Here is a 13,219-nt window from a genome sequence, read left to right as displayed (position 1 = left end):
AGGCGTTCCAGGGCAGGTGGGGGCGTTCCGGCGCAGGAACGCCTCCTAAAAGTGGCTGAGTGAAATCTACAAGATTTCACTCAGTCACTTTTAGGCCCATGCTGCGTCAAAACCCTGCGCCTGCTTGAAGCAGGCGTAAGGATTGACTCAGCATTGTAAAGATAGGGCCCCTCAGATCATTGCTGGAACTGCGTCGCGCTTGCGACGCAACTCCAGCAATGCGCCACTTTTCGGCACAGATGCGTCACGCATCTGTGCCGTTTTTGCCTCATGGTGCGCCGCATTATAAATGCGGCGCATCCATGGTGGCGCAGCAGTGGCGCATAATAACTGGCGCATCCCCGCTGATATGCAGGGATGCGCCAGTCGTCATAAATCTGCCCCTTCTTTTTTTTCCCTCTAATCTTTGAGGCTGGTGAATTCGTTTTTTTTCTTATTTTGTTAAGAAAGGATGTGGTGTTACAACCAGAGCTGCTGACTTTGGAATTGAACAGCAAGCATCGGCTCAAAATCCTAGGATTCTGGGGAAGTCCCAAATTTACTAAAATGTTCATGGTTGGGTTTCAAGGGTGGAGTATGGACGCTCCTGTGCATCCACCCATGGATTTTGATGCAAACCTAGTTTTACTAAAGTCTGTATACCTGGGTTTGTGCCAAAATGCTGTATCTACCCAAGGTTGGCGTAAAGAAGAGAAATACCTTTATTTCTCCTTGCAATTTCCCCTTTGAACGTGTGCTGCATTGTGCACCATGCAACTAAAGGAACGTAATCCTCTAAGAATAGCTTTTGTGCAGGAAGGTATCTCTTCCTGCGCAAAAACTGTTCTGACCACAGAGGCATCATGGTGCAAGGGTGCCTGCGCTGGCCCTAGGCTGGCACAAATTGGCCAGCATATGGACAGATCAGAAGTGTGCCATAACTTTGTAAATATGGCGCATTTCTGCTTTATCCCTTTCATGCAACGCAGAGCTGCGACTTCCCTTGCTGTGTTGCGTGGAAGCTTAGTAAATTCAAACCCCGGGCCTTAATCTCACCATGTCTAAAAATGAATGAGACCTTGTGTAATGTAACTAGTGCCCATGTAAAGCGCTCCAACATCTTCGGGGCTAGCACGCGCTATATGAAACGCCAGATAAAACCTCCTAACAAGATGGAAAGTGATGAAACAAGTCTTAAAGATGACACAGGCTCCAAGCAACAGTCAATGTATATTCTTTAGAGTTGGTTGATGTGAAAACATTTATTTAACCCTTTGATTCAGACTTTTTTTTGAGAATACCTTTCAGTGGGGCCAGTGTTATTTCAGGGTCACTGGAAATGAGGGTGTCTGTTTTAGCTATGTATGCGTCTTCCCCCATGGAAGGGCAGGTTGGTGCCATGCTATCTGAGTTTTCTTGCTGAAGGTAAGGTAGTTTTCAAAGGATTGTTCAAAGCAGCTCATGCAATTGAAGCATTTGAGGCATGAGCAAATGCATGCCACCTTCAATGTTCAGCTATTGAGGGTTTGTATGGGCAACACATCTTGGGATATCAAAAGGCGGATAGATCTCTGAACTCAATGTGAAAGTATTCATCAATCAGTGTACTAATCTGTCCCTGAACTGGAAACATTGGGAGGGACTGCTATAAGGTCACATTTCTCATGATTTAGTTGCCTTTCTAGGAATACATGACTCATAAAAGGTGTATCAACACCCACTTACCTAAATGGATGACGTAGAAGTAAATAAGGCGTAACCTAGAAGATCTTTCCTCACCACAATCACTCATCCCTCTTGACTGTCGGCCAAGTGGATCCATTTCCTTGTAGAAGTGAATGACGATGTGAAAGGAGAGGGCTGTAAAGTTAGGTAGGATTTCGAATCTCCGCATCTAGCAATGTCCAAGAAAGTGCAGCACCGATGAAGCGACAAGTGACCCGCTGGCAGGCAGTCGGTGTTGACTAGCTCGCCTTGATTAGCTTCATTCCTCGCTACGCGTTCTTGGTCATGGATTCTTTTTTTTGCACTGATTGATTACAAAAGCATTAGTTGTGGGATTTACCTGAAGTCTCATAAAACAGCTGTGGTTTATTAAGAGGGTGTGGGAGCGCCTGCTGCACATACCAGGTACAGAATGGAACTGCCAATCAAGGGGAGACTTGGCAGAATGTGCAACTATTGGAAGAGAGGCAAAGAAATGTTTGAAATGTGAATGTCGCTCACTGGGTACGAGGTGCGAGGGTCACAGTGTTCTGGTTGGCCGTCTGGATACATTGTGAGTGCTCTCCGGTAGGTACGGTGATGGCACATCAGTTATGCGTGTCTGTGACACATCTGCGCAGCCCATTATGAGTGAGATCTCTATTGAGTACAGGAGCTCAGGTAATGGAAGCCTGGGTGGTCCAGCAGCCCCCGTCCAGCCTCAAAGCACTCAAGGACTAAAGAAAGAGCTGCTGTTTGCAGTCATGCAGCTCAGAAACCCTCCCACTGACCATGGTTCCAGCACCGGGGCAGCAGAGAGAAGGAGCTCTGATATTGAAGGAGCTCCGATATTGAAGGAGCTCTGATATTGAAGGAGCTCTGATATTGAAGGAGCTCTGATATTGAAGGAGCTCTGATATTGCAGTGAAACAGCTTCCAGTGCAACCCCTTTCCTTTCAGTGTGTTATTGAACATACAACCAATGAACTGTGATTCCAAAACATGCATGTTTCTAGCACATTCTTCTGTTCTCAGATGTGTCATGAAGTTATGATAACCAAGTTCGTGCAAAAACACATTAATTAATTGATTAATTTAGAAGTTTTTCCAGGGATGTCATAAACACTATGGGCCGGATGGATCAAACAGTTTTACCCATTCAGTGCCTATGGGAAAATGTGTTCATACATCTGGCCCCATGACCATTCCCCTTCATAATTCTATGAATTTGTTTATTTTATTCACTTGCTTTTGGTATTCTGTATTTGGGTTTTAGTGGAAAGTTCGAGGTTCGCAAATACATGCAGGGCAGATTTCATTTTAGCGACGGTTTCCCTGTTGGTATGCCTGTCTGCACTTTAGTTCACAGTCAAATGTTATGTCACCTTTTGCAGAACTAGTTAAAACGTGTTATGTTTGAATACCCTCTAGCCTGAATTGTTACTTTATCATGAGTCACAAGTCCAGAACATCTGATCAATCTCAAAATCTCAAGATGTTAGCAGCAGGACTTAAGGTAAACGTGAGTTCAAGAGAACACAAATGTTTAGAGGCGTTTCACATAGGTGACATACCTTGCAGTCCGGTTAGATCTAGGGGCAGATTTACAAGATTGCCATGCAATGCAGCGCAGCAAGTCACTCCGCTGTGCTAATTTTGCCTCCGCCTCCAGCCCTCAGCTTTGGATGAGTCTCAACGCGGACCTTGATTGAGAGTTTCTACAGACGTGTTGAGGCACTGATGGTGCGGGCATGAAATTGAAATGAGCCCCATGTTCCAGGTCCTGAGGAGAACCCTTTAAACAATTGTAGGGTTTGAAACGCGTAGACCTTCTATTTCTATTTTTTGACCAAACAAGTGGGGTCTAAAAGTGAGAGTATAAGGTCTTGAGGGGACAAGTGCCCTGTAATGTAAAATAAAACCGTTCGTTGAAGACCTGAATAGGACACTGTTTGGTCACCCTTGTCTAGGGCTGTGTTGCTTTGAAGAAATCAAAATAGAATCGATCTGCCTTAGCCCCGGGCTTCCTTTCTATTTTTTTCTCTGTTTGCTTTAAGTTTTTCTTTATACTCTTTCTTTATCTGTTCTTTGGAACTTGAGCTTTCTCTATTGTCTTTAAATGGTTTTTAATGTATTTGAAAAAACAATTTGTTATATATTTGTATGTTTTCATGTGGTCCGCCGATTATGTTAATTGAATTAATAACATGAACTGATTATAATTGGAAATTAAAAATCTATTTAATTAAAAACAAAAAAAATGAATATATTTTTTCCGATCACTGTGAGTGGCACGTGTGATTGGGACGAGTGATAAGATAAGTAACTATCAGCACTGGCACTTTTGTTGTTTCTAGTTTGCGGTGTAGGCCTAGCCTTTCTGATTAAGGGCCAGAACCCATTTTTGATTTAAAGTGCTGCACTGAGGGACAGGGAAAGGGCAGGAATATGCCATATTTATGCCAATACGGTGCATTCCTGCCTTTTCCTCTGCACTGGCAACCTTTTCGCAACCTAGCGCCAATGCAGGCATCCTTGCACCATGGTGCCGGGGTGCGCCCGTTGCAGGCAGGATTGTTTTTGTGCAGGAAGGTGCACCTTCTCACACACTAAACAAGCCTGAGAGGCATATTCATCTTTCCATGTGTGCTGCACAATGCAGCGCCCACAGAAAGAGGGAGTAACGAGGAAGAATAAAGATATTTCCAGGTTTCTCTGTTCTGGTAAATCTGGGAATGCATCAAAAACCATGTAATGCCAATGGCATGCCTCCCTAGCGCAGAGTAAGGCAACGGAGTGGTTTCCGCTGCATTGCTTTGCTCCAAATATTTGCAGCCAGTCAGGGCCACACAAAGTCGCCTTGGGCGACTTCATAAATCACATTTAAGGTTCCTGTAGCGCATGTACCACGTTGCGTGGTGCAAACGTGACACAATCTGGCTCATAAGTGTGCCCCCTAGTGTCTAGAAATCCCTATTTGATTCTGCAATGCAGGCTGAAAGTCAGTAATCAATCCTACATAAGTCTCCAGTTTTGACCACTGAGGAGAGAGAATCTTCATGCGGAGCGCAGATCCAGATAGGACCGGCACCAGATTCCAATGCCTTAACCAAAGCTGCTACACTCTTGCAAACCATTTTACTTTCCCTGGCTGGTGCCAGGATTGCCTTCTCAAGCAGACACAATCTCCCTGTCCCTGTGCTCGAAACAGCTGGCGAGCATTCCATACAGACAACAAACCTGGTCTCCACCTACAGTGTTAGTGAGGTCTGATAGACATAGTTTGAGTGAAATCTCTCAGAAAAGTGTAAGAGGGGTCTGATGAGTGGAGTGTGAGTGACATTTGCCATCCAGCTTGTGAGCTAGATGCGCAAGGCACAAAATAAGGGTGGGCTTCCAGGCATAATATGAAGGAAGGCTGGGAGGCACACTGGGTGAGGGCAGCTGGGTAGAGTGTGAGTCAGTTTTGCTATGTGCTGGGTTAGTGAGGTCGGCTATGCCTAGAGTCAGGTAACTATGTATGAATGTATATGATAATTCTATAGCCCAGACCTAGCAAAAGGCAGCAGAGCTCTGTACCTGGTCAAAGCAAGCTTAAAGTCGGCGAATAGTGGGAGAGTAAGAGGCGCTGTGGGTGGTTAATGTACTGTGGCCTGGTGCTCCTTGGAGAGGTAAGTCTTCAACTAGTTAATTGTAGCAGCTTTGGGGAGTCCGGTAGGCATGTGTGATTCATGAAACAGAAGCTACGGATACACGATGTGGCCCGGAGTCCCTCTGCGGGGTTTCTGATCTTGCATTCTGCAGCTCCTTCTGAGGGCTCCATTCACAATGCCATTAGGCTTGTAAGTTTCACTGGCACACGCACATGACTTGATTTACAAATGCAAACCTTTTTTCAAAACGCGAATAAACACATACATTTACTCATTCCCTACAATGGTGTAAAAATGCAAATGAGTGACAGGGCCAGAGTGTTGGCAGCAAAAGAAGGGATGCTCTGGAAATGTGGGAGCAACAACAAAATATAGGATTGTAGGTATTTATTAACCTTTCCGTGGCACATCCCGACCCTAGACATGGCAGGGATTTAGCACTGAGAAGGGTAGGAGTGTATTTCATTTCTATGGATGGAATGGACTTAGAACACCACCAACATAGGTAAAGGGGCAGGAGAAGGCGTTTATCCAGAGAGAAACATGTTTTTCCCTAAAGAAGTTAAAAAGGCAAAGGTGCGATGGCACAACAGCGACGGTGTCTCCCCATGCTCTTTGATACCCTATGAATAATTGTGCAAACAGGAGTGCAAACATGGTCACTTTCAGCAATGCCTTCAAATCTATGACTCATGCAGAAATCCAGGCTGTAAAATCCGACAACTGGAAAACTGCACACATCCAGCCTTTCAAAAATGTGGGTGTGAAATGTATGTGAGAAGCGGGACGTGTGTGTTTTGGACAGAGATTGTGGATTCTTAGGGGCAGGCGTCATTGCACAAAGGGAGGGGCTTCCTTGCAGAAAGTTTGCTTTTGAACAGGTCCAAAAAGAATGAAATATGTTCGCTGCCCGCGCTGCCTCGTCCCATGTGTTGCCAAAGCTTTGGGGCCACAGTGTGGTGTATACTGGTGATGTAGCGCTTAGAAGGTTGAAAATCGTAGGGGTGCGTTATATTCACTGTTAGTCGGCACCCGCATATAATCAAATGTGTACTCAGGTATTTTTGTGTGCAATGTATTAAGAATTGTATAACCTATGTCGATTTCAATAGAAGTGTTAGCTATGTACAAGCATCTTATGTATATATTGAAGCAATGCATAGAGCTTAGTCCTTTGAACAATGTGATGTTAAAACGTGTAGATTAGAATTCGTGTCTGTAGACTGTTTAGTTTGACCACACATGAAAGAAAGACGTAAATGTCAATACTGTGATTTAAACCTGCTTGTGTAACCGAAGTAGTGGCCAGAATTCGCATATATCGTTGAGGCGAAAGGCCTGGTATTTTCTTATGTTAGCCAAGGGCAATAGGCCAAAAGGGATTTATTTCAGTAGAGGTTTTAGGCTGTAGTAAATTGCAAGTTAAAAGATGTGAAGTATGTCTGCTTTGCATGATCTCACCCCAGGTGCAAGGACAGTTGCTCGTTAGTAGAGAAGCTCTTTGTTCACAAATTGACTTATGTAGAAAAAGCCAGACATGGGAGTGTATTGGAATGTGCCAATCGTAACTCCTAGTGCGGATGGCGTCTGGGACTCAAGGCCAAGCGATGGACGATGGAACTGGACAGCGCTCTGTGGAAAATTACTGAAAGTCGACCCCGCAGAAGAGGAGGCGCAAAGGGCGTGTTCTGAGATTTGGGGTTCTGTATTAGGGACAGCGCCCCGAGGGTGGAGGCAGATCAGAGCGGCCCTGAGCAGAGGAAGGCTAGGCGAAGAGATAGAGGGGGCAACTTAGAACAAGCTCTATAAGTGAAGACTTCTTAGGAAGTTTCACTCTGACACCTTTTACTCGATTGAGGGTCTTGGGGATTGCTAAGTAGGGATGTCATCTAGTACAGAGTAGGGACAGAGATGGTATGGTCCAGTGTCCCTAATATCGACATTGGCTTGGTAGTTTTCTACCTCATGCTTTTAGAAATTGTACTTTTAGTTATTTTTAGCCGTATGCGGATTCTTCGTAGAGTAGCATTTGTGTTAGTGCCTATGTACTTGTTGTGCCTCGTATTGAGGACTCTGTATCTTCAAATCTTTATGCTGATAATAAAAGCCAGAGAGCCAAGAGATTAAGTTTCGCGTCCTTGATTATGGCAAATTGTGGACAGTAATTTTGATAATTGTGTTTATTCCCTCTACGCTATTGGGCAAGTAAAAAGTTCCATCCGACCAGAGTGGGTTCTAGTAGATAATTGCGAGATACTAAAATGGGCCGGAGCAGTTGGTAGCAGAAACGGATGGTTACTTCCGATAGCGAGGGACGATTAGATTAGATAAGGATAAGTGATCCTCGAGGCCCAAAAGACGATAAGTGATGCTGAATCATCAGATGGCGAGCAGCAGACGGCAGCAGATGAGCATCGACGGCGAGTAGCAGCGCGGCCGAAAGCAGCAGTTCCAGGAGTGAGTATGAAAATGAGATGTTGTAGATTGCGGTGTTGATTTGTTGTGTGATGTCTTGCGGAGTTGATGTGTATGTCGTGTGATTGTGAGATCAGGCTGTGAGCGCGCGCAGCCCGGGAATTGTGGTGTAGAAGACACCTGAGATAGATTTTGTTGACCACCCAAAGGAGATCGTGAGTTACCATCGATCACCTGGACCGAGATAGGGGGAGCGAACGTGTGTGTGTATGGCAACTTAACGCTGGTCGTGGGTTGTTGTGTGCGGATCGGAGTGTTAGTAACCTATCAGTGGCGATCTGTCTGGCCGGACGGGGGCAGACGGGCGCCAAACGAGGTCAACAAGGTCGAGAGACTGTGGACGAACAGTCAGAGGCTGTGGACGGACAGCCAGAGCAGTGTATGAATGGGACGAGAGCAAGCGTGAAACGTGTTTGGAGAAGGGAACTGCTGCGAACGGAGGAAGGTGACGTCAGAGGGTGTCGCGCTGTGATAGGCCGGTTGGTGTGAGTCGCGCTGTTATTGGAGGATTTAAGAACAAGAAGTAAACAGAGCGTGAGATCGAATTCGCGCATCATGAAGTGTCTCAGGGTTTTGCGAGAATTGTGTAGAGGCGATAAACATGTGGTCGTGCGAGAGGGAGAAGAAGCCCCTCCCGAGGACACCCCAGCACATTATATGGCGAAGAATGTGGGGTTACATACTATAGTTTGGATTGAGAATTGGCACAAGATTACACAAGGGGAAGGGGAATTAGCTTTCCCGAGGTATGGCTCATTTAGATTAGCAGTGCTGTACCAACTGAAGACGGTGATGGGGTCCTTAAGACCCTTGCCAAGACCGGCGCAGTTCGAAGCATTACATGCGTGGATTAGAGCAGCGCATGATAAGGAAAAGGGAAGAAGTCAGGAGAGGATGAGGAAGTCGATTAGAGCATTTCAGGATGCCAAGTGGGACGCAGCGGAGAAAAGATGGAGAGTGCAGACAATTGAGGAAGAGAAATTGTATCCCTTGCTGATAGACTCGACGGGGATAAGGCATGTGAAAGCACAGGAAGAGGAGAGTGACTCAGATGATGGGGTATTGCAAAGACTGTTAGACGAGAGACCACCTCCTTATAATCCGGACGGAGAGGATGATAGGTGGGGTGAGAGGGGAGAAACTAGAAGGGTAACGATCCAACCCGAGACCCGAGTAGAGGGGTTGGTTTCGTTTGAAACAGCGAGTTCACAGGGTCAGTCTGAAGCTAGTGGGAGGATTGAAAGAGAGATGAGGTTACCGGATGCATTGAGGGTACCGGTCACCATTGGACCGATTGTGTCGATATACAGTCCGGAATCAGAGGAAAGAGGGAGGTCAGAACGAGTGGCAGAAAGAACGAGGAGAGAAAGCGGAGAAAGTTGGTTGGAAGGGGCAACGGCCCGACCTCCAAGCCCTGTCCAATGGAGTACACCATTAGCAGCGGTGTCAGATACATCTAGGGGCGAAGAGGACCAGAGATCGGAGAGGCCGAGGACTCTGATGGAGTCGAGATCAGATTTAAGGTCATGGGTACCGTCGGAGAGCCACCTGAACAGGAATGCGGGCCAAGCAGAGAAAACTCGAGAGGACTTTAGGAGTTATTCTGTTCCCATAGAAACACCAGAAGAGAGGAGAGGGAAGGAACCAGAATGCGAATATGATGAGGGACGTGGAGCAAGTTGTCAGGTGTTGAAAGGAGCCTTGAAGGCAGGGATGATAGACATAGTAAGGCTCAAGGCAGAGGTAGATGAAATTATATATGGAAGTCTACCTCTTGAGAGGATAGTATCTTACAATCCAGATGAGCTGTTTTTCGTGGCGAAAGATGTGACGCGGAAAGCACGAATGGCACACGAGAAATTGAGGGGATTGGCGAAGGAATATGATGTGGATTTATCCAGGACTAGGGTGTTGCAAGGAAGCCATAGGATGCATTATACTGAGCGAGAGTTGGAGAAGAGGGTTGTTGGATTGAGGTCACATGCCAGAGAACTGGTCCTAGCCATGCGGCCATGGCTGACGCTGGACAAATGGGAAGAGAAATGGTCAAAGAAAAAGACCTCTAGGGGAGCGGAAGGAGGGACCCCGGGTGAAGGGTTGTTACTAGCAAAGACCTTTCCCCTGCGGGAAGTGGCGAATGGAGGGTATGTGCATGTACCATGGAGTAGGGGGGATTTGGCATCATTTACGAATGATTTTCCCAGGCTCAGGGAGAAGCCTGCAGAGTGGTACAAGCAAGTTGAGCGTTTTGTTAAGATTTCGAAGGTATTGTGGATAGACCTGAACACCTTATTTGATATTGTGGTTCCAGGAGATCTGTGGAACGCATGTAAAATTGCTGTTGATTGGCCGGACTATGAGCCTGAGAGGAATATGATTACAAATGGTCCGTCGCCAGCGGTGATGAGGCTGTATGAGAAAGTAATTACTTGGTTGAAATCGAAGGTTTCACCCCAAGACATTGATTGGGTGAAAATAGACAGGACGGTGCAGGAGCCTAAGGAGACAGTACATGAGTTTTATGAGAGACTTTTGAAGGCTTTTAAGCAATACAGTGGCCTAGATGAGCTGGAAACGAAGGATATGGGACAGTTTGTGTCTAAGTTCGTGCTGGGTTTGAAGCCCGAGGTTAGTCTCATGATACAGCAGCATTTAATCTGTTGGCAGAATAAGCCCGTAGATGAAATCTTGCGGTACGCCCGGTACTGCACGGATGAGATTGAGTCGAAACACAAGAAGATGAAGGATAATCTATTGCTCATTCAGATGCAAGCTGCTCAGGGACCGCCGAATGGGGGTCCAGTGGTAAGGAGACAGGGAAACTACCAGACAGGGAATCAGAACGTGCAGGGTCAGGGGAGGCCGAGGCCCGTAGACCCTAGGACAGGCATAGATGTAGCAATACTGAAAAAGACGACAGCTTGTCACCAGTGTCACCAGGTGGGACACTGGAGGCGCGAGTGTCCCTTGAACCCCTATAATCAGCCACAGATGGAGGGAGGAATGGGTCAGGTCCCTGGGGCGGAACAGGTACAGACGGTGACTGTACCGAGGATGATGCAAGGGGGGACCGGCATCTCGCAAGTGCAGGTTCCCCAGCCACCCAGAATACAGAACATACAGCAGGGAGCTCGGACTTATTTACAGATGCCCATGTTTGAAGTAAACGAAGAGAAAGATGTGGATTTGCTGGCCCAGTTGAGTTTAGGCCAGGACGATGATTGCATACTTAGGGCTATTCTAGAGGTGGATCAGAGAGGACCCTTCGTGAAAGCAGAACTCGACGGACACCCTACTACCTTTTTGGTTGATACGGGGGCTACCAGGTCAACTATAAGATCAGCAGTAGTTCCGGGTGTAGCCCTTTCTGGAGAAAGCATACAAGTGGTTGGAGTAGCGAACAAGAGGCTAGTTAGCCCCTTGACAGAACCGATTCCAGTCAGGATAGGAAACTTTAGGGATCGACATCAGTTCGTGGTGTGCGATTCTAGTCCTGTTTGTTTGTTGGGGAGAGACTTATTGTGCAAGCTCAATTGCACAATTTACTGTACCCCGAAAGGAGTAGAGGTGCAGACAAGAGATGAGGATGCGACCTTTAAGGTTGCAAATCAGCGGGTGTGCGTGGAAATGTACCCAGCTTTGACAGTGGAAGAGCTTCCACAGGATTTGAGGGAATCAGTATCGGCTGACGTGTGGGACCTAAGTGGAGAGGAGATTGGCTTAGTCAGGGGAGTGGAACCAGTGAAGATTCAGGTTAAGCCAAACGCGGAATTCCCGAGAACACCTCAGTATAAATTATCCCCTGAAACGATTGCTGGGATCAAACCTGTGATTGAGTCTATGATTAGGCAGGGAATACTGGTGGAGATTATGGGTAGTCCATGTAATTCGCCCATTATGGGATTGCAGAAACCAAGTGGGAAGTTCAGGATAGTGCAAGACCTGCGGAAAATAAACGACATAGTCGTTCCATGTTATCCAGTGGTACCGAATCCATCTGTGATACTGTTTCAGATCCCATGTGAAGCTGGATGGTTCACGGTGATTGACTTGTGTCAAGCATTTTTTTCGATCCCCCTACACGAAGAGAGCAGATTTCTTTTTGCATTTAGATTAGAAAATCATTTATTAACATGGTGTCGTATCCCACAGGGGTATACGGAGAGCCCATCGATTTTTAATCAGCTCCTAAAGAAGAATCTTGAAAGTCTTGTGTTGCCACGAAACTCTGTTTTGGTGCAATACATTGACGACCTGCTTGTTGCGTCAGAAACAGAAGACGCTTGCAGGACTGATACAATTGCGTTGCTGAACTTCTTGGGAGAAAATGGTCACAAGGTGTCTCCAAGCAAGTTGCAATACTGTTTACCTGAGGTACAGTATTTGGGGCACAGAATCGAAAAGGGTAAAAGGAAGGTGTCTCCGGATCGCATTGATGCGATCCTAAGAATGCCAGTTCCCTCGACCCAGAGGGAAGTTAGAATGTTTTTGGGAATGGTGGGCTATTGCCGCCAGTGGATCCCAAACTTTTCCTTTGAAGCGAAGCCTTTACAGCGGCTGACGCGAAAGGATGTAAGTGATCCGGTACCATGGGACGACAACTGTTTGAAATCATTTCTGAGGCTGAGAGAAGCCTTATGTAGCGCTCCTGCGTTGGGAATGCCGGATTACAACAAGGCATTTGCATTGTTCTGCTGCGAAAGAGAAGGTTGCGCATTAGCTGTGTTAACTCAGAATCATGGAGGTGTCCGTAGACCAGTTGCCTATTTCTCAGCTACTTTAGATCCAGTAGCTTCTGCGTTGCCCGGATGTCTCAGATCCGTTGCGGCAACAGGTGTCAGCATCGAGAGATGTGAGAGCATTGTGATGGGTCATCCTCTTACTGTACATGTGCCACATTCTGTTGAATTGTTAATGACTAGGACTAAAACACAGCACCTCACGAACAATAGGTTGACTCGCTACGAGCAAGTTATCCTTGCAGCCGATAATGTGACGTTGAAGAGGTGTGCTGTTTTAAATCCTGCTGCACTGTTACCTGTTCCCAAAATAGATGATAATGAAGATTGTGAGGACCATGATTGTCTCGACGTTACGGAACTATGCACCAAACCGAGACCTGACATTGTCGATGAACCACTCCCAGTTTCAGATGAGATTTTCTTTGTGGACGGTTCATGTTTAAGAGACAGTGTCGGTCGACTGAGAGCAGCGTTTGCTGTATGCACCATCACGGGTGTGGTTGAAGCCGCTTGTCTAGAAGGAGTACACTCCGCGCAGGTGGACGAGCTCATTGCTTTGACTCGTGCCTGTTTGGCAGCTGAGAAGATCCGTGTAACGATTTACACGGACAGCCAATATGGGTTTGGTGTGGTTCATGACTTCGGACAGCTATGGTCCCAGAGAGG

General features: G+C 46.5%; 1 protein-coding gene across 1 annotated transcript in view; it reads right to left on the bottom strand.

Annotated features, from left to right (window-relative positions):
• Positions 1-1,810, bottom strand: part of LOC146809168 (uncharacterized) — a 102,171-nt gene extending 100,361 nt beyond the window's left edge. Inside the window, exon 1 of the mRNA XM_085614301.1 lies at positions 1,705-1,810. Within this exon, the coding sequence (XP_085470427.1) occupies positions 1,705-1,801 (97 nt within the window). The 5' untranslated portion in view covers positions 1,802-1,810. The remainder of the gene's footprint in view (positions 1-1,704) is intronic.
• Between the last annotated feature and the right edge of the window lie 11,409 nt (positions 1,811-13,219).

The sequence above is a fragment of the Triturus cristatus genome, chromosome 7, assembly GCF_964204655.1.
Source record: "Triturus cristatus chromosome 7, aTriCri1.1, whole genome shotgun sequence".
In the NCBI taxonomy this organism is placed as follows: Eukaryota; Metazoa; Chordata; class Amphibia; order Caudata; family Salamandridae; genus Triturus; species Triturus cristatus.
The sequence above is the reverse complement of the archived record's forward strand: the minus strand, read 5'-3'. Positions and strand labels throughout refer to the sequence as shown.